The 21917-nt window shown below is 47.5% G+C and overlaps 1 protein-coding gene across 2 annotated transcripts in view; it reads left to right on the forward strand.

Moving 5' to 3' along the window:
• OIT3 (oncoprotein induced transcript 3) overlaps positions 1-21917 on the forward strand; it is a 100353-nt gene that overhangs the window by 49052 nt on the left and 29384 nt on the right. For both annotated transcript variants that reach the window (XM_073685653.1, XM_073685654.1), the window contains one exon: positions 11693-11792. In XM_073685653.1, the coding sequence (XP_073541754.1) occupies positions 11693-11792 (100 nt within the window). The remainder of the gene's footprint in view (positions 1-11692; positions 11793-21917) is intronic.

A 21917-nucleotide genomic window follows, 5' to 3' on the forward strand; every position in this document is an offset into this window, starting at 1 on the left:
CTAAACCCTTCATCCAATTTTAATGTGGATACCCTCAAATGAAAGCTGAAAGTCTGAGCTTCAACTGCATCTGAATTGTTTTGTTTAAAATTCATTGTGGTAATGTCTAGAACCAAAACTAGAAAAATGTTGTCTCTGTCCAAATATATATGGACCTAACTGTATGGCTTCAGAGCATTGATCAAGAGCTGAAAAATTTCTTTCGATCCTTTCTGAATGTATATGCTAATGAGGCTGGAAGTGCATTGTGGGGTGGACCAACGCATGACAAGTGCATAAGTCTTTTTCATTACTCCCTCGCCAATGCTTCCCTCCTCTCTTTGATTGACAGTTCCACCCTCTGCTGTGTTAGGTGCTTGGCATGCAGAGAGCTGAATATCAAGAAGAGAGGAGGGTGGCGCCAGACTTGGATTAAGTAAACTGATGCACTCCCCCGATGCACTTCTAGTCTCATTAGCAAATACAGAATTATGAAAACGTTTTAGGCAGCTGTGAATAAAATGCTGTAAAGTAAAAATGCTTTCAAAACTAGAAGTTATAATAGTTTATTTTAATCACTTAACAAAATGGAAAGTGAATGTCCAGAAGACAAATCAGTCAAATCAATATTTGTTTTGACTACCCTTTGCCTTCAGACCTGCTTCAATTTTTCTATTACAACTACACAAAGTCAGGGATTTTGTAAGATTATACTCAGGAGTATGAGTAACTAATTTTACCAAACAGGTGATAATGATCATCATTTTTATGTGTAGGTTGAACACAATCATTAACTGAAACAGAACCAGGAGGTTTAAAATTGGGTGAGAAACAGCCAAACTCAACTACAAAGGTGAGGATGTGGAAGATAGTTTCATGTCACAGGTCATAAATAGTGATGAGCGAGCATGCTCGCTACTGCTCGTTGCTCGCCTGAGCATCTCACTGCTCGAGATGCTCGGCGCCCGCCGAGTATTTCCGGGTTGCTCGGGCGGGAACTTGGGTCCCCTCCCTGCATGTTGGCGCTCTTTAGAGAGGGACTGCCTGCCATGCACTGTAATGCCATAGCCATGTTGGTTGTGGGCATTACAGTGACTGGCTGGCCGCACAGCGTCATCAGGTCTATATCAGACCTGGCGCTGCCATGCTCGTCACAGTCACTACGGATCAGACAGTGTAGGGAGAGCTGCTGCTGTGTCAGGGAGAGATTTGATCGTGTATTAGGTAGTGTAGGGAGACAAACCGTACATTTCACATTTCCATCTTAACAAACAGTCCTTCTAAGGACTAATCCATCTGCAGAGATATCAGGCAGGCAGGGGGGTGTATAGGCAGGCAGGGTATATAGCAGACTGCAGTGCATATAGCACAAGAGGCTCCATTCCAATTCTGCCTTCTGCTGCTGTTAGATATTTCTATACAAAGGCCCAGATCTCAGGGGCCAGGAATACTTTTCTTTGGATCTTAATCCTCATTATTTGCTTAAAACGCAATCCAGAGAACACCATTTTTTCTGTGCCATTTGCTTGTTGACTCTGCAGAATACAGCCAGGTCCTTTCCATATTACAGCGCTAGAAATCCAGCTATTTAAAACCGTGTTTTCTCCGTCAAACGGATCACATAAACGTTGTCAGAAAATACTGCCATTTCTGGCCTCCATTAAAAATTTCCTTTAGTGTGTCAATGAAGCAATTCACCACAGTTTGCTGTTCAAACTACTTACCTACAGGCCAGGTATTTAAAACTGTTTTCTCTATCACACGGATCATATATAAGTTCGCTCCAAACTCAGTCATTTGTAGTGAGCGTGGAAGATACTGTCCTCCATTTAAAATGGGCAAGGCACGTGGCAAGGGACGGGGAACTGGACGTGATGGTAATGGTGCATGCAGAGGCCGAGGACAAGGCCGTGGGCAAGCCGAAATTGTGCCACAACAAACATCCACATCTTCTCGCCTGACCTTCCTGTCCCAATTTCTAGGGGACCGCAGCACACTACTATTGAACCCAGAGCAGTGTCAAAAGGTTGTTGGTTGGATAGCGGATAATGCTTCCAGTCACTTAACCACCACCACCCTGTCTTCCACACGGTCAAGTCTCAGTAGCCGTGAGTCTGGACCGCATATTCCTCACCCTGATCCTCCTTCCTCCCACTATGCCGAGTACCCATAGACTACTGATTCCACACTTGGACACTCTGAAGAGCGGTTCACTTTTCCATTTATAGATTCGGGCCTCTCGCCTAGTCCACTTGAAGCGGGGCAAGAGGAGATCGCGTGTAGTGATGCCCAAATATTTGAGCAGCCACGGTCACACGAAGGCGAAGGTGGGAAAGTGTCACAAGAGGTGGACGATGATGAGACACAATTGCCAGAAAGTCAGGAGGAGGACCAGGGTGCGGAAGTGGAAGACGACGTGGTGGATGATATAGTAACTGACCCAACCTGGCAGGAGGACATGCAGAGCGAGGACAGCAGCACACAGGGGGAGGGAGGCACAGCACCCCAACAGGCAGGAAGAAGCAGTGTGGTGGCCGCAGACAGAAGGCAGGCAACCATTCCCCGTAACACCAACACGAAGGAAGTTGCCAGTACAACTGTTAGGTCTTCCCTAGTCTGGTTGTTTTTTAAAGACTCTGCCGATAACCCCAAAATGGCCATTTGCACCACCTGCCAGGCCAGCATCAGCAGGGGTGGCCCAAACGACCAGCCTGACCACCTCCAGTATGATCAGTCACATGGCAGCAAAGCACCCGACTTTGTGGGCCGAACCCCAGGGTCCAGGAAGAATGTCTGCGGGTGGCACCATTGCTTCTTCCGCTGTTGTGCATACAAGCCAATCCCATGTCCATGGTGCTTGCGAAGATGCCTCCTGCCCTGCACCTGTCGTTGCACACTCTCAAGTAGCAGCATCAAGAAGCACGTCCATGTCCTTGTCCCAGTGCAACATTCAGTTGTCCATACCCCAGTCCTTGGAAACCAAGCACAAATAAGCAGCCAACGCCCCACAGGCCACACTACTAAATTCTCACATTTCACGACTGCTTGCGCTCGAAATGTTGCCTTTAAGGCTCGTGGAGAAGGAAGCATTCTGCAACCTGATGGCGGCAGCCGTCCCTCGGTACTTGGTCCCCAGCCGCCACTATTTCTCCCGGTGTGCCGTCCTCGCATTACACAAGCACGTGTCCCAAAACATTAGCCGTGCTCTCAACAACGCAGTTACCGGTAAAGTCCACCTAACCACGGACACGTGGACAAGTGCTTGTGGGCAGGGACGGTACATCTTGCTGATGGCACACTGGGTTAACATAGTGGAAGCCGGGACCCAGTCGGACCTTGGGACGGAACACGTCCTCCCGACGCCAAGGATTGCGGGCCCTAGGTCAATCAGGGTTGCCCCCACGGTCTATATCTCCTGCACCTCATCCTCCTCAGCCTCCTCCTCCTCTTCAGCCTCCATCTCCGAAATACCGCATCAGTCACATGCTGGAAGCACTGCAGCACTGCCTTGGCCAAGCGGCAACAGGCTGTGCTGAAGCTAATATGATTAGGTGAAAAAACGCACAATGCTGAAGAGTTGTGGACAGCTCTGAAAGAGCAGGCAGATCTGTGGATCACACCGCTGAACCTACAGCCAGGCATGGTCGTGTGTGACAATGGCCGGAACCTGGTGGCGGCTCTGAGGTGAGGCGAGCTCACACACGTACCATGCCTGGCCCATGTGCTTAACCTCGTGGTTCAGCGGTTTCTCATATCCTACCCGGAGCTGCCGGATCTGCTTGTTAAAGTACGCCGCCTGTGTGCCCATTTTAGAAAGTCAGCTACAGCTTCTGCTGCCCTTGCAGTGTTTCAGCAGCGTTTGCAGCTTCCGGCTCACAGACTGGTGTGTGATGTCCCCATGCGTTGGAACGCTACACTGCAGATTTTGGGAAGGATTTGTGAGCAGAAGAGGGCAGTTGTTGAGTACCAGAATCAACAAGGCCGTCTGTATTCAGTTCAGACTCTACACATAAGACCTCAGGAGTGGACATGGATGTCAGACATATGTACCATCCTCCAAAACTTTGAGGACTCCACCAAGATGGTGAGCGGCGATGACGCCATATTTAGCATCACCATCCCGCTTCTCGGTCTTCTGAAACGCTCTCTGCTCACAATCAAAGAGAATGCATTGTAGGCGGAGCACGATGAGATGGAGCAAGGAATCATACAGGGTGATTACACACAGCCAAGCCTCATCCCAACGTGGATTGGGTGACAACGAGGAAGAGGAGGAGGAGGAGGAAGGACAGGAACTAGTTTCATGCACTATAGATGGTACTACCTGCACAGCTGTCATACGTCTGTTCAGTGTGGATGTCCAGAGGACAGAGAGGAAGAGGAGGAGAGCATGGTCAGTCATCCTCTTGGTGAGGACACGGAAGTCTTGCATGTTAGTAGTCGGGCACGCATGGCTGAGTTCATGTTACGCTGCCTTTCCCATGACCTTCGCGTTCTCAAAATTTGGGGTGACAGTCATTACTGGTTGGTGACACTTCTAGACCCACGCTACAAGGAGAACTTTATATCTCTTATTCCTGAGGCGGACATGTGTACAAAAATGGGTCAGTACCAGAAGGCCCTTGTTGCGGAACTATTAAAAAAATTCCCATCTGAAAATGCTGGCAGCAGAGGGCACACTTCGTTGGACAACCAAGGAGTACAGGCAAGAGAGACACAACTTCAGTCCAGCATAGGCAGTGGAACACTGTCAAAGTTCTGGGAGAGTTTTCTTAGACCCTCCCATCGCACAGGCCCTGAGGCGGATACTCACAAGGAGTGGGAAGATGCTGAGGGAGTAGCTTGCCGACTGTACCAACGTCCTCCGTGATTCCTCTGTGCCTTATAATTATTGGGTATCCAAGCTGGATACGTGGAATGAACTGACTCTCTATGCCTTGGAGGTCCTGGCCTGCCCTGCCGCCAGCCTTTTATCAGAGCGTGTTTTTAGTGTCGCTGGTGGAATTATAACTGATAAGCGCATCCGCCTGTCAACTGAAAATGCTGACAGGCTGACTCTTATAAAAATGAACAAGGGCTGGATTGGGCCAGACTTCTCAACACCACCTAATGATAGCAGCATAACATAAACTCAAATCCAGTGTCTTTTCTTGGGAGGTGTATTCCCATGCACCTTTTCACACCCACACATGGGTATACGGCTTCCTGATTTTGTCTATTTTTGCTCTTGTCCTCCTCCTTCTCCTCATCCTCCACCACCATATCACCAGGGTGACCGTGGTCCGTGATGCAACACCCACATAATTTTTTTAAAGGATGTTTATGATGCCTGTGAAAATTTTTTTTTATACAGTATGCTCATGTATACCCCCCAGGGTAAATGTTTGTCAGCCCATACACTTAGTGCATGGGCATTACAAGTATAGGAGGCCCGCTCCTTTCTAATGGGAACATTTTTTATGAGGCCCTCCTCCACGTCTCTTCCAAGGGGCATTGAAGTGCCTCCAAATTTTTGGCAGCCTTTGCATTCACTGCATAGGCCAACACTATGGGAGACTCTCTCCTTTCTAATGGGAATTTGTCATTATTGTGGCCCTGCTCTATGTGTCTTTAAATTCTTAGTGGGGTTTTTCCTAAAATTGGTCAGCCGTTGGACTTACTGCATACCCTATAACTGTATAGCAGACCCTCTCCTTTCTAATGAGAACATGTCGTACTTGTTACTGTGGCCCTGCTCTATGTGTCTTTAAATTCTTAGTGGGGTTTTTCCTAAAATTGGTCAGCCGTTGGACTCACTGCATACCCTATAACTGTATAGCAGACCCTCTCCTTTCTAATGGGAACATGTCGTACCTTGTTACTGTGGCCCTGCTCTATGTGTCTTTAAATTCTCAGTGGTTTTTTTCCCAAATTTTGGCAGCCCTTGCAGTCACAGCATGGGCATTACCACTATAGGAGACCCTCTCCTTTTTAATGGGTAAATTTTTTTTACTGAGACCCTCCTCTATGTCTCTTCAAAGGGATATTGGGTTGCGTCCAAATTTTGGGCAGCCCTTGAATTCACTGGATACGTAATAACAGTATAGGAGACCCACTTGTTAATAATGGGAGCAACAAAGCATAGCTGGCTGATGGCTCTCTAACAATAGCTAGGGCCGACTGCTGGCTTTTTAAGAATAGTAAGGGCCGTCTGATGTCCCTGTAAAAATAGGCTTTATGACTTTCAGAGTCCCTCCATCATAAATTAAAAAAGGATGTGTCTGATGATGTGTCACACACCACATTGCCAGATAAGGTTGTAAAATGTTAAAATGACATTTCCCGGTGAATGCATTTGTCTTAAAAAAACAAAAAAACAATAGGATCTTTCTTTAGTATAAAAAACAGCGTCACAAATTTAACCTCAATGTAATCACATTGTTCAGCTCATGCACCTCCTCCTCCATCTCCGAAATGATCACATCAGTCACAAGCTGACAGCAGTGCAACACTGCCTTGGCCAAGCGGCAACAGGCTGTGCTGAAGATAACATGCTTAATGCTTAATTGACAAACCGCCCAGCGCTGCAGATTTGTTGCAAGCTGTAACACAGCAGCCTGATCTGTGGCTCTCACCGCTGAACATACAGCCAGGCATGGTCGTGTGTAACAATGGGCGGAACCTGGTGACGGAGAAATGACAGCCGGGGTAGATACGGTTTCCCTCTATGCCAGTCCTTTCACCGAGCTAAATAATATGGCTGTGGTGAAATACAACTCCCACTGAGAAGCTGTTTCAGATTGAAAAATATTGTGCCCACCAGAGGATTTGATTCTGAGGGCTAACCTTTCTCACCCGCTCAAGAGCCCCATAGCAGCAGCAAAGTTAGCGCTATCATGAACTCTCCTGAAGTAGAAGCCAAGGCACACTAGAGGATTCTCTGGTGGGACCGTCCAACCCTGCCGAGAAGCAGTCCTGGCTAAGAAAAATGTGTGGGAAGGTTCCTGGACACTCTATGGCTGCTTTTTTACTGAGGAGGAAACACACTCAAACACGGGGAGAACATACAAAGTCCTTGCAGATGTTGTCCTTGCTGTGATTTTTAAACCCAGGATCCCAGCGCTGCAAGGCTTCAGTGCTAACCACTGATCCAATGTGCTGCCATTCACCCTCTAATATCTAACAGGCTGGAGAAACTTGCACCTACTGCCACTCTATCTTCAGCTCCTTTGTGAGAAAATGTATTTGGGCAGCCACTCAGTCTACCAAATAAAATTCCTGAGAAGGAAATTGGGGATAGCTTCGCTACTGGTACTGGGGGCAGTGCTAATACCATGGCGTCGTACCATAGTTTTCTGGAAATATTCCAGGCTGGTAGGAGGCAAACAAATTCCCACAGAAAAGTGCCAGCAGTAATGTTCAGGCCACATTTCAAGTGCAAGCAGCTTTAGAGGACTTCCTGGGAGACACGCAGGGTACATACGGTTTCCCTCTATGCCAATCCTTTCACCGAGCTAAATACAACTCTTAGCAAAAAAAGTTGTGGACTGGCTCTGTACCGTCCCTGGCCACATTCACCTGTCCACGTGTTTGTGGTTAGGCGGTCCTTCCCAGTAAGTGCACTGGAGAGGGCACTGGTAATGTTGTGGGACCCGTGCTTGTGGAAGGCAAAGGCAATACCGGGAAATATAGTGGCGGCTGGGGACCGAGTATGGACACACGGCCGCCGCCGGCATGAGGTTGTGAAAAGCTTCCGCCTCCATGAGCTTAAAAGGCCATATTTCAAGTGCAAAAAGCTGCTCAGAAATCTGGCAGTTTAGTGTTGCGGACTGTTTGGCTGGCTGCATACTTGCACTTGGATTTCAAGTAACAGAAAACTAAGCAGATGATGGCCTCTATAATCATCATGGCCTCACCTCAGCACTATGAACTCTCCTGAAGGAGAAGCCAGGGCCCGCCGGAGGAGTCTCCGTTTCTCTGGTGAGCCTGTCCAACCCTGCTGAAAAGCAGCCCTGGCTAAGAAAAATGTGGGGTAAAGTTCCCGGACACTCTATGGCTGCTTTTTTAATATGGATTGGCCAGGCTTATGCATGTTATTTCTCAAAATGCATTACAGATCAGGCCATTGTCCAACTCTGTATTCAAGAAATTAAATGCGTAAAGAAAGATGTGTGTGTGTGTGTCAAAGCTTCACCGACAAATGCGAGTTGATGTTGGACGGGCTGCCATTGCTTCTGCAACAAGCTCAATTACAGGACTTCCTGTGAGAAATTACACGCAGGGTACATACGGTTTCCCTCTATGCCAGTCCTTTCACCAAACTAAATACAACTCTTATAAAAAAAAGTTGTGGACTGGCTCCGTACCACCCCTGGCCACATTCACCTGTCCATGTGTTTGTGGGTAGGCGGTCCTTCCCAGTAAGTGCACTGGGGAGGGCACGGTAATGTTGTGGGACCCGTGCTTGTGGAAGGCGGAGGCGATACCGGGAAATATAGTGGCGGCTGGGGACCGAGTATGGACACCCGGCCGCCGCCGGCATGAGGTTGTGACAAGCTTTCGCCTCCACGAGCCAAAAAGGCCACATTTCAAGTGCAAGCAGCTGTCAAAAATTTGGCAGTATAGTATTGCAGCCTGTGGGTGGGTGGGTGGCTGGCTGCATACTTGCGCTTGCATTCCAAGGAATGGGGAAGGGACAACTGAACGCTGCAGTGGGACAAGGACGTGGACGGTGATTGTTGCAAGTCTGCAATGACAGGTGCATGGCGGGAGGCATCTTCGCATGCGCCAAGGATCACTTATGATGGGCACACTTTTAGTCAGTGACCTGGGAGTCAGAGATGCTTCCAGAGGTCTTCCCCATGCTGTTCCCATGTCTTTTCAGCACTGTATGCATGTGTCTGATGATGTGTCACACACCACATGGCCAGATAAGGTTGTAAAATGTTAAAATAACATTTCCTGGTGAATGCATTTGTCTTGATTGAAAGCAATGCAAAACTGCAAAAACTCATCAAAAACGCTACGTGTGAACATAGCCCAAGTTGTGGAGGAGTATTTTTGTTTGTGGTTATTTATTTTGCCTTATATACAAGTCATTACCCTGGAAAGGATGTTCCTTAACATATTTACCAGGAAAATCCATTTTGGTTTAGTTTTTGTATGTTTTATTGTGAGTCCGTAAATGTGGTGTAATACTCTGACCACGTTGCTGACAGCAGTGATCTGGGAGTCAGAGATGCTTCCATGGGTCTTCCCCATGCTGTTCCCATGTCATTTGAGCACTGTTCTCATCAATTTGGGCAATTTATAGGCCCTCTGCAGACCGTCGTGGGGAGCCACCTGAAAAATGCTCGAGTTTCCTATAGACTTACATTGGGCTCGTTGCTCGGGTCGAGCACCCGAGTATTCCAATTTGCTTGACCCGACCAACGAGTACCCGAGCATTTTAGTGCTCGCTCATCACTAGTCATAAACTATGGCAAGACTTAACACAGCAACAAGACACAAGGTAGTTATACTGCATCAGCAAGGTCTCTCAAAAGCAAGTATTTCAAAGCAGACTGGGGTTTCATATTGTGCTGTTCAAGGTCTTTTAAAAAAGCAAAAAATGGGAATGTTGCGGACCATAGATCCAGTGTTCAGCTAAAGAAACAATGCAGCAGATGAAAGATGCATCATGTTTACTTCCCTTCGAAATCTGAAGATGTCCAGCAAGGCCATAAGCTCAGAACTGGCACCAATCAGTGGGACCCAGTTAAAACCATCTACTGTTCTGAGAAATCTGACCTAAAGGGATCTTCATAAAAGCAATATGGTCACAAAGTCATGACCTCGACATAGAAACAAGGCCAAGTGACTCAACTATGGATGAAACATAGGAACTGGGGTGCAGAAAATGGCATCAGGTGCTCTCTGCTGAAATATGAAATATGTGGTTTTATTATAAGGCAATTTGTACTCAGAAGTGTTGGAGAGCGGTGCAATAATGAGTCTCTGCAGGTACCAGTGAAAAATGGTGGAGATTCCTTGCAAGTTTAGGGCTGCATTTCAGCAAATGGAGCTTGGGATTTGGTAAAGACTGTTGGTGTCCTCAATGCTGAGACAGATATTTATCCATCATGCAATACCATCCGAAAGGTGTCTGACTAAAATGTATTCTGCAGCTGGACAATGACCCCAAACGTAAAGCCAATTATCATTAAGAACTATTTAGCATAAATAAGAACATGGAGTCCTAGAAGTGATGATGTGCCCTCCACAGAGCCCTGATCCTCGGCATCATCCAGTCCATCTGGAATTATATGAAGAGATAGAAGGATTTGCATAAGCCAATATCCACAGATGTGTGGTTAGTTCTCCAAGATATTTGGAATAACCTCTCTGCAGAGTTCCTTCATAAACTGTCTGCCAGTGTACCTAGAAGAAGTGATGCTGTTTTGAAGGCAAATGGTGGTCACATCATATATTAATTTGATTTAATTTTCACTTTTGATCCTTCACTTTGCATTTTGTTAATTGATAAAAATAAACTTTTAACACTAATATTTTTATAGGGAACCTGTTAAAAAACGCTATTAACCTATAGATGGGGTTAACCTGCAGGTTAATAGTGTTCTAAATTCGTGTGGCCGCTGCACTGAAAACCCGACTGCCGGGAGGAAATTAACTTTTTTCCCCCGACAGCCACCGTCTTTCAGTCATAGGGGCATCCTGGTGCGGCAACAGTCAATGCTCAGTACATAGTGAGCAGCGGCTGTAACCACGCCTGGCACTGACTGACAGCCAGCTCAAAGTCTTCTATTTTGAGGCAAAGTGGAATAAGTGTGTTGATGTGAAGGGGGATTACATTGAAAAGTAGTAAGTTCAATTTTTTTAGAAAATTTTGTTTCACATTCAGGTAGATAAATTACTGAACACCCTCCATATTCTCTGAACCGCTCCAATGTTTGGGAGATCATAGCCAGTGATGAGACTAGTCTGGCTCTTCCCAGCACTGCTGCAGCTGATTGACAGGTCTCTCCCTTGTGTGTCCATATGGATAGAGCTGTCCCTCACCTCTGGCAGAACTGGGAATGGCTGGATCTTCAAAGTATATTTTCTCTGAAACACTGAAGAGTGTCAGTGAACAATATACCTGGCTGCAATAGTGCAATTCTTGCTGCCTACAATTTGGACAGCATGAATCGTCTGATGGCTTCCCTTCAATGGAAAAGCATTTGTGGCATGGGTGGCAGCAAAAAGGGTCCTATAGAAACGTAAGATACAGATTTGCTCTTCTGTAAAATTTTCTTCAGGTTCTGAAGGGGATATCCAGGGCAACATGTATACAGAAATCAGTCAAAAATACAAAGTTATAAAACGTACTAATATTGTTTGGTTGGGCCAAGTGCCCCAATCTTCTCATAACCGTTCCATCCTGGCTCCCAGCAGCTGCGCCTCTGGTCCTGTGCTTGAAGAGAACCTGTCACCAGGTCTAAAGTGGCTAATTTTTGCTTTTATTTTACTTTTACTGCTCCACTGAGTATTCTGTTTTGTTTTGTTTTTTTCTTAACACCTACAAAAAAAAGCCAGATAACCCCTTTAATGGGCACAAGCCCCAAAAAAAAACTTTTGAAGTTTTGATTTTTACATGTGTTACTCGCCAAGACCCATCGCACCACAAATGACAAATAGGGCAAATCAATGGGGCAATCTGACAGTCTTCTAAAATTGTAATTTCTTCTTTTTTCAGTTGTGTCTCAGATGAAGCTGTAAAACAATATACATCAAAAGATCACCTTGTCAAACACTTTCAGGTCCCAGTGTTTAAATTTGTGGGAAAAGACAATAAGGTAAATATGGGAGTTTTCATATAAATTTCGTAATTTGAATAAAAGATATTTTTTTTTGCAAAAATAAGAGGTCTATGACTGCAATGTGAAGGTATTTATCATCCATAAATATAAAGCACACATACATTCCTTATTACGCTGTAGATTTAGAATATTACAAAAGTTCTGAGAAGGTTATTTAGCTGTAATTTGTGGTCATAGGAGAATACATTGAGCATGAGATATTGGGATAAAATTGTACAACCAGGTTTTGCATTATATTCCATAGATATGTGAATGTGAACCATATTAGCTAGCTGCCATGCCCTTCACTGGGACAGAGAACAGTAGGTCAAAATGTAGAGAAAGGTCTTCCCTCAATGATTATAATCCTATTAAACTGGAAATAATTATAATCATTATAACATTTCTAGTAATTCAGATCCCAGGAGTAGGACAGTCATCGCTATTTCTAATTCTAGTTCATAGACTGAACTGCAAATCAGCAGGAGAACTCATGGCTTTCAGGTCTAGTGTATGATGACCCCATTAATTTAGCATACAGAACTGGTATTTACAGCATCATTCAGTTGTGAATGGAGAAGATTCTGCATTCAAGATGATTTCACAAATTATACTTTCACATTTAGGTCAGTGCATTATAAAAGAAAAGCTGTTTTACATAACAGGCTTATAACTTGGGTAATTTCCTGATGCCCCTGAGAGAGGATGGATACTTAGCACCAGTAATATAAGCAGAATCAATTGGTGTTATTTATTCTATGGAAGAAGTAGTTTGCTATTTAAAGGGAATCTGTAAGCAAGTTTTTGTTATGTGATATGAGGGCAGCATTATGTGGGGCTGAGACACTGATTTTAGCGATGTGTCACTTGTTAGGCTGTGTGCTGTTATTTCAATACAATAAGTGTTTTATCAGCAGGAGATTATCACTGCCGAACAAGGTGCTCACGTGTATCCTGGTCCAATCATGCCCCCAGCACTGATTAGCACCTTGCTGTCAAAATAAAATGGATACAGAAAGATGTAATGTGGTGTGGGCAGGTTTAGCTTTCTGAGCTCTGCTTCATGCTACATCTAAAACCTCTGATTGTGCCACAACTGCTGCACCCAATAAACTAAGTGATACATCGCTGGGATCAGGGTCTCTTTCTCTACATTATGCTGCTCTCAGATGAGGCAGCAAAAACCTGGTGACAGATTCCCTTTATAGGGATAATGTTGTATCAGTTAACCTCTTAAAGGGAAGCTGTCAATTCTAGTAACACTACCTGCAGATATAACATTAATCTGTAGGTAAATATCGTTCAAATCATGTTCGGCTTCTTTACTGAATCAACGGTTACAGGTTAAAAAGATCTATTCTCCCTCTCCAGCAGCTTGCTTCCAGTCATCAATGCAGTGCAGGCAGTGATTAGTCACTGCTCATTAGGCCGGTTTCACACGTCCGTATATATCCGTGTCCCGTGTGTCCATGTGTGTCACACGTGTGGCAACCGTGTGCTGCATCAGGATCACACGTATCAGCGCCTGGGAATCAGCGTTCCAGTTAGCTCTGTTCCCAAGCGCCGGGTGCTGAACGCTGCCCTCATCATGGTTCTCTGCCGGTGCTGCTATCAGAACCAGCAGGGACAATGATGAGGGTAGTAGTAGTCTGCTCCCGCAGTGTCCCTGTATAAAACAGGAATAAAATGATAAAATCCTTATACTCACCTGTCCTAAGTGTCCCACGCTGTAATCCTCTGACCGCTGACGCCGAGGAGCCGGGGAGAAGGAGCCGCTGCAGTGAGCGGAGCCAGGAGCTGAGCTCAGGAGCAGTGTCCTGCCACTCACTGAGCGCAGCTCCGCAGTGGCTCATTCTCCCCGGCTCCTTGACATCAGCAGTCAGAGGATTACAGCGGGGGGACACTTAGGTAAGTATATGGATTTTATTATTTTATTTTTATTGTTACACAGGGACTCTGCGGTAGCAGACACTATTACTCTCATCATTGTTCCTGCTGGTGCTGTAACGAGCGGTGATGTCGGTAAGGTTATTGCAGTTCAGAGCCGCTGAACTGTGGTAACCTTACTGAAATCACCACTTGCAGCGTGAGAACTTACTGCCAGTTCTCAGTTTGAAAGCGGTGATGTCTGTAAGGTTACCGCACCTTCAGGATCAGGCCAAAGTTTTCAATTCTGACCAGTGTCACTTTATGAAATAATAACTCTGGAATGCTTCAAAGGATCCCACTGATTCTGAGACTGTTTTTTCGTGACATATTTTACTTCATGATACTGGTAAAATTTCTTTGATATGAGTTGAGTTTATTTGTGAAAAAGACAGAATTTTGGTGAAAATTGTGAAAATTTTGCAATTTTCAAACTTTTAATTTTAATGTCCTTAAATCAGAGAGTTATGTCACACAAAATACCAGCACAATTTTGAAAACATCATTTTTTTTTATTAGGAAGTTACAAGTGTTAAAAGTTCATCAACGATTTCTTATTTTTCCAACAAAATTAACAAAGCCATTTTTTTAGGGCTTACATCACATTTAAAGTGACTTTGAGGGGTCTACATGACAGAAAATACCCAAAAGTTACACCATTCTAAAAACAGCAACCCTCAAGGTGCTCAAAACTACATTCAAGAAGTTTATTAACCCTTCAGGTGCTTCACAGGAATTAATGGAATGTAGAAGGAAAAAATGAACATTTAACTTTTTTTCACAAAAATTTTAATTTAGACCCAATTTGTTATATTTTCACAAGGGTAACAGAAGAAAATAGACCACAAAATGTGATGTTCAATTTCTCCTGAGTACGATGATATCCAATATGTGAGGGAAAAAACTCTGTTTGGGATCACGGCAGGGCTCGGAAGGGAAGGATCACCGTTTGACTTTTTCAACTCAAAATTGGCTGGAATCGAAGCAGATGCCATGTCGCGTTTGGAGAGCCCCAAACAGTGGAAACCCTCCCAAAAGTGACCCTATTTTGGAAATTAGACCCCTCAATGAACTTATCTAGATGTGTGGTGAGCACCTTGAACTCTAAGGTGTTTCACAGAAGTTTATTATGTAGAGCCGTGAAAATATAAAAATTACATTTTTCACACAAAATTGATCTTTTAGGAGAGAATGGACCCCAAAATCTGTTGTGCGATTTCTCCTGAGTATGCTGATACCCCATATGTGGAGGAAAACCACTGTTTGGGTGCATGGAAGAGCTCAGAAGGGAAGGAGTGATGTTTTGGAATGTAGACTTTGATGGAATGGTCTACGGGCGTCATATTGCGTTTGGAGAGCACCTGATGGGCTTGAACAGTGGAAATGCCCCACAAGTAACCCCATTTTGGAACTAATCTACTGTTTCCTAGTATGTAAATTTTATAATGTAGTGGCATACGTAACTTGTGTAGAGTGCATCAAGTTCGTATACTTGAGTAGATCAGGTTGGCATATGTGAGTTGTGTAGTGTTCGTCAGGTTGGCATACGTGAATTGCGTAAGTCAGAAATTAATTTAGTAGTCTATGAATGTGTCGTACAGTCTGAACCATTCTTTTATACACAGTCCAGGTTTGTCGGAGAAGTTGTCGCGTTGATAAGTGGTGTCCTTGCATATCCCCTTCTGTAACACACTCAGCACCTCTTGTGATCTTACTTTCTTTGTGCTTTGAGGGACCTCCCAAGGAAAATGTTGGCCTGATATGATAAGAGCACCTTCAGTTCCAGAAGTACTGGGGCACCCTCCTTCCTGATCTCCAAAGATTAGGGCCTTGATCACTATCTCCTGGAACTGAAGGTACGACATACCGATCTGGCCTGCTGCACATCGTGATAGCATGAAAGCGTTGTGCATTGCCATCTGTATGATGTGCACAGCCAGCTTCTTGTACCATACCTTGGCCTTTCTCAAGGCACTGTACGGCTGGAGGACTTGATCAAAGAGATCAACTTCCCCATGTTCTTTTTGTAGCCCAGTACACAGTATGGTTTGGGGACCTGTGTAGAGGTTCCTCGTACAGTGATTGGAGTGCTGCCATTACCATGTATGGTAGTCAAGAAAAAGAGAACCCTCTTGTCCTTGTACTTGACCACCAGCATGTTGTCGCTACATGGAACTCTTTCACCCTTTCTGAGCAGTTCCATGCTGCAATTAGCATCTTAGGGAGGCCTCTCTGATTTTTGTGGACAGTACCGCAGGCTGCGGTATCTCGTGCAGAGAGGGACTTGAAGAGTGGGATGCTGGTATAAGAGTTATCTACGTAAAGGTGATAACCTTGATCCAACAGTGGGTGCACCAAATCCCACACAATTTTCCGACTCACTCCCAGGTCAGGGGGGCATTCGGGGGGTTCAATCCAGGAATCCTTCCCTTCATAATCACTAAACTTGTGGGTGTACGCTGAGGTACCCTCACAGAGTTTGTACAGCTTAATACCGTACCTGTCCCTCTTACTGGGCAGGTATTGCTGGAATTTGAGCCTCCCCTTGAAATGGATTAGGGGCAAGTACACCTCAGTCCTTGGGGCAAGTACACCTCAGCAAACTTGTTGCTAAAGTGATTAATGACCGGCCGAACTTTGAATAGATGGTCAAAGAAGGGGTCATCTCACCATGGACACCATGCATTATCATTGTAATGCAAAAATTTTTGGATGCCCTCAAAACGTTTACGAGTCATGGCCATTTGTAACACTGGAGTGTTATGCAAAACATCAACACTCCAATATTGCCGAAGTTCTGGCTTCTTCACTATCCCCATGTGAAGGACCAGGTCCCAAAACGTTATCATTTCTACTGCGTCTACAGGAGTCCAGTTAGAAAATGATGATTGTGGTTTTGTGCACAAAATTGCTGGGCCACCATGAGGTTTACAAAATTCTCAGAGATAAAGATTTTGAAAAAGTTCATTTACTTGGTGGTGTCAAATTTGATTCCTCATTGCGCCACAAAATCAGGAATCGGTGACTCATAATCTTTGGGGGGTGAGGTCCATATCGGGTCAATAACTGTGGGCGCTGGTTTATGTAGCGTCGGCGTCCCTGCCTCCTGCTAGGCAGGGACGCTGTTCCCCTCACCTCTCTGCTCCGTGCCCGGCGTCTTCCTCCCGCCCTGCTGGCAGCGCGCGCTGCTTCCTGGCCACGGTGCTTAGGGCACGCGCGCGCGCTCCCCCTCGCTCCCCCTCTCTTAAAGGGGCCGCGCGCGCCATCCTAAGGAGTCCCCGGCCAATGGCCGGAGGACTTCACCATATATAAGGCACCTCCTCCAAAATGGGGGTGCCCGAGCAATGTTGTTGCAAAGCCTTCACTCTGCTTCAGCCCTCAGGTCCCGTTACCAGTTACCTGCCAGTCACCTGCCAGATTCCTGCTTGATACCTGCCTGATATCCGTTTACCTGCTTGCAAGCCTGCGGTCCGACGGTCTGCCTTCCGACACCTGTCAGTCTGTCTATGGACCAGCCTGCCCGCTCACCTGGGAGCGCTCATCTGCTACCTGCCTGCTAGCCTACCTGGAGGCTCCGCCGTCACTTGCCGTGACCACCTGCCTGTCCAGAGACTCTTGCCTGCTCACCTGGGAGCGCTCACCTGCTACCTGTCTGCTAGCCTACCTGGAGGCTCTGCCGTCACTTGCCGTGACCACCTGCCTGTCCAGAGACTCTTGCCTGCTCACCTGGGAGCGCTCACCTGCTACCTGTCTGCTAGCCTACCTGGAGGCTCTGCCGTCACTTGCCGTGACCACCTGCCTGTCCAGAGACTCTTGCCTGCTCACCTGGGAGCGCTCACCTGCTACCTGCCTGCTAGCCTACCTGGAGGCTCTGCCGTCACTTGCCGTGACCACCTGCCTGTCCAAAGACTCTCGCCCGCTCACCTGGGAGCACTCACCAGCCACCTGCCTGCTGTCCTTCTACCCAGAGACTGTCCCTGTCACTTGCCGTGAGTACCCGTCCTTCTACTCAGAGACTGTCCCTGTCACTTGCCGTGACTACCTGCCCTTCTACCCAGAGACTGTCCCTGTCACTTGCCGTGACTACCTGCCCTTCTACCCAGAGACTGTCCCTGTCACTTGCCGTGACTACCTGCCCTTCTACCCAGAGACTGTCCCTGTCACTTGCCGTGACTACCTGCCCGCTTCCATACAAGGACCGCCCCCTTGTATAGTTGCTCAGAGGTTCCACCTCCCAGACCCGTTACAGTTTGCTCGGGCCATGGAACACGGTGGCACCCAAGCTCCCTCACTCTCGGATCCCTGTCATGAACTGTCCCGTCAGAGGTCCCAACAGGAGTCCATCCTGAGTCACCTGCGGAATGTCAACTCTCGCCTGGACACTCTGACTGCTCCACCAGCTACCACCGCTAGTGTCATGACTCGCAACCCGGCAGCGCCGCTGCCCACCAATACCATGGTATCCTGCCCCGGACCCCGGCTTTCTGCACCTCCTCGCTTCGGAGGTGACTCCGCTCAAGCTCGGGGCTTCATAAACCAGTGCACCCTGCACTTTGAACTTTTGTCCCACCAGTTTATCTCTGACCGGTCCAAAGTAGCTTTTATCATGTCCCACCTAACGGGGGAGGCTCTGGCTTGGCTAAATCCTCTATGGGAGAGAGGAGACCCCCTGGTGTCCGACCTGCCAGCCTTTCTCACGGCTTTCCGGAAAGTCTTCGACGAACCCGGACGGAAGACCTCATCCGCATCGTCTCTGCTACGCCTCCATCAAGGAAATCTCACCGTAGGCCAATATGCCATACGGTTCCGTACCCTTGCTTCGGAGCTGGCCTGGGATAACGACACCCTGGTGTCTGTCTTCTGGGAGGGTCTGTCCGGCCGTATTAAAGATAAACTCGCCGGTCGGGACATTCCTACCACTCTCGATGACTTAATAACACTTGCCACCCGGATTGACATCCGGTTCCAGGAGCGCGCCAAAGAGGTCACCCGTGAGAGGAGGTTTCCACGTCTAGCTCCTACCTTCCAGAAACCCGTCACTCCCTCCGTTACTCCCCAGGCGCACTCACCTGAGCCTATGCAGGTCGACCAGACCAAGATGGTCAAAACCCGTCAAGACTTACGCCGTGCCGAGGGGAGCTGCTTCTACTGTGGCAGTAAGGAGCATCAGATCCGTTCCTGCCCAGAGAGGTCGGGAAACGCCTGTGTCTAGGATCGCTCAGAGAGGTCGCCCTAGACAAAAGTAAACCCTCTCCATCCCTGATGCTGTCAGTCTCTATCATCTGCGGAGAGAACCGCTATTTTGAACTGGCTCAACTTGACTCAGGAGCTGCTGGAAATCTCATCTCTCAATCCCTGGTAGAGAAATACCGTATTCCCACCAAACCTCTGGCCGTACCTTTATCTGTCGCCGCCGTGTATGGGGGCCTCTTACCACATCCCATCCAACTCATCACCAAATCTCTAACTCTACAGGTGGGAATGCTGCATTCTGAGAGCATCTCCTTTCATGTTCTGCCTGGACTCTCTCACGCACTCTTGCTAGGCCTACCTTGGCTCCAGAAACATGCACCCGTGCTTGACTGGCAGACCGGAGAAGTCCTTCGCTGGGGACAGGACTGCCATAAGACTTGTCTATTTCCCGTTCATCCTGCTCGTCCTTCTCCTACCCCAGTCAATCTACCCGGTCTACCGGTTCCCTATTGGTCTTATGCGGATGTCTTCAATAAAAAAGAAGCAGAGACATTACCCCCTCATAGACCATATGACTGCCCAATCGACCTAATACCCGGCTCTACTCCTCCCCGTGCGCGTATCTACCCTTTGTCCGCTGCAGAGACCCTGTCCATGTCAGAATACATTGAGGAGAATCTGGCCCGGGGATTTATCCGGAAGTCTACCTCCCCGGCGGGAGCAGGCTTCTTCTTCATCAAAAAGAAGGACGGCTCACTCCGTCCATGTATAGATTATAGAGGCCTTAACCAGATTACAGTGAAGAATAAATACCCCCTCCCGCTCATTCCTGAATTATTTGACCGTCTGAGGGGGGCTAGAATCTTCACCAAACAGGATATCCGTGGGGCGTATAACCTGGTCCGTATCCGTCAGGGGGATGAGTGGAAGACGGCATTCAACACCCGGGACGGCCACTATGAGTACCTTGTAATGCCCTTCGGTCTCTGTAACGCTCCTGCCATCTTTCAAGAGTTGGTCAATGACATCTTCCGTGACCTTCTCTACTCCTGCGTGGTGGTGTACCTGGACGACATCTTGGTCTTCTCTCCGGACCTTCCTACTCACCGGAGGGATGTTCGTCAGGTCCTGCTCAGACTCAGGCAGAATCACCTCTACGCTAAATATGAGAAGTGCATCTTTGAACAGACCTCTCTTCCATTTCTGGGCTACATAATCTCTCAGACCGGCCTACAAATGGATCCCGAGAAACTGTCTGCCATCCAGAAGTGGCCCCGACCAGAGGGGTTGAAGGCTATTCAGCGGTTCCTGGGCTTCGCCAACTATTACCGCCTCTTCATACCGCACTTCTCTTCCCGGACTGCCCCTATCTCTGCGCTCACCCGTAAGGGCACTAATCCCAGAGGATGGCCGCCCGAAGCTGAGGAGGCCTTTCTTTCCTTAAAACAGGCTTTCTCCTCCGCCCCGGTGCTGCATCGTCTGGACGGCAACAAACAATTCTTCCTAGAAGTTGACGCTTCCTCCTCCGGAGCCGGGGCGGTACTTACCCAAAAGTCATCTTCCGGAAGAATGGTAACCTGCGTTTTTTTCTCCAAACTCTTCTCCTCTTCTGAGCGCAATTATTCTATTGGAGACCGAGAATTGTTAGCCATTAAGCTGGCACTGGAGGAGTGGCGTTACCTCCTCGAGGGGGCTTTTCACCCGGTAATAATTTACACGGACCACAAGAACTTGGCTTACCTTCAGAGCGCCCAGAGACTTAACCCGCGCCAAGCCCGGTGGTCCTTGTTTTTTGCGCGCTTTGATTTTGTTCTTCATTTTCGCCCGGCAGACAAAAACATCAAAGCTGACGCCTTGTCCCGATCCTTCCTGGTATCTGATCTAGAGGAGGAACCTAAGCACATCATTGATCCCGCCAGAGTAATGCAAGTGGCCCCCGTGAATCTAAATCGTCTCCCTCCCGGTAAGACGTTCATAACTGTACCTGATCGGAGGAGTGTCCTACACTGGGGTCACTCGTCTAAGCTAGCTGGCCACGCCGGTCAGAAAAAGACCCTCCAGCTCATTACCCGGCATTACTGGTGGCCTACCCTGCACAAGGATGTAATAGACTTTGTTTCTGCCTGTGTGTCTTGCGCCCGCAACAAAGTTCCGAGACACCTGCTAGCCGGTCGCCTCCTTCCTCTTCCAGTACCTGCTGCCCCGTGTTTGCATATAGCTATGGACTTTATAACGGATCTCCCTGTCTCTGCCGGTTGTACAGTCATTTGGGTGGTCGCTGATCGCTTTTCCAAGATGGCGCACTTCATTCCCCTGCCGGGCCTCCCGTCTGCACCCGAACTGGCTAAAGACTTTATCCGTCACATCTTCCATCTCCATGGCCTGCCCCTCCACATCGTGTCAGATCTTGGGGTTCAGTTCACCTCACGCTTCTGGAGAGCCACATGTAAGTTGCTTGACGTCACTCTGGACTTCTCCTCCGCTTACCATCCACAGTCCAATGGTCAAGTGGAGCGGATCAATCAGAACCTGACCAGTTACCTCCGGCACTTCGTTAATGCCCACCATTCAGACTGGGTGGATCTCCTACCATGGGCCGAGTTCTCTTACAATAATCACGAGAGTGAATCCTCCTCCAAATCCCCGTTTTTTGTAGTCTTCGGTCAGCATCCTCGGATCCCGTTTCCCGTCTCCACCTCGGTGGACAATCCGGCTGCGGAATCTCTCGTTAGCGAATTCTCCTCCATTTGGGAGAGTACCCGATCCGCACTCCTTCAGTCGTCCAAGCGGATGAAAAAACACGCTGACAAAAAACGCCTGGATCCTCCACAATTCCGTCCTGGAGATAAAGTCTGGCTCTCGTCCAAGTATGTCCGGCTCAAGGTTCCTTCCTACAAGTTAGGGCCTCGGTTCATCGGCCCACTGGAAGTTATCAAACAGATCAATCCGGTGGCCTATAAATTGAAACTCCCGGCCAACCTACGGATCCCTAACTCCTTCCAT

The sequence above is a fragment of the Phyllobates terribilis genome, unplaced genomic scaffold, assembly GCF_046119375.1.
Source record: "Phyllobates terribilis strain yellow unplaced genomic scaffold, ASM4611937v1 Scaffold_5__5_contigs__length_657084704, whole genome shotgun sequence".
In the NCBI taxonomy this organism is placed as follows: Eukaryota; Metazoa; Chordata; class Amphibia; order Anura; family Dendrobatidae; genus Phyllobates; species Phyllobates terribilis.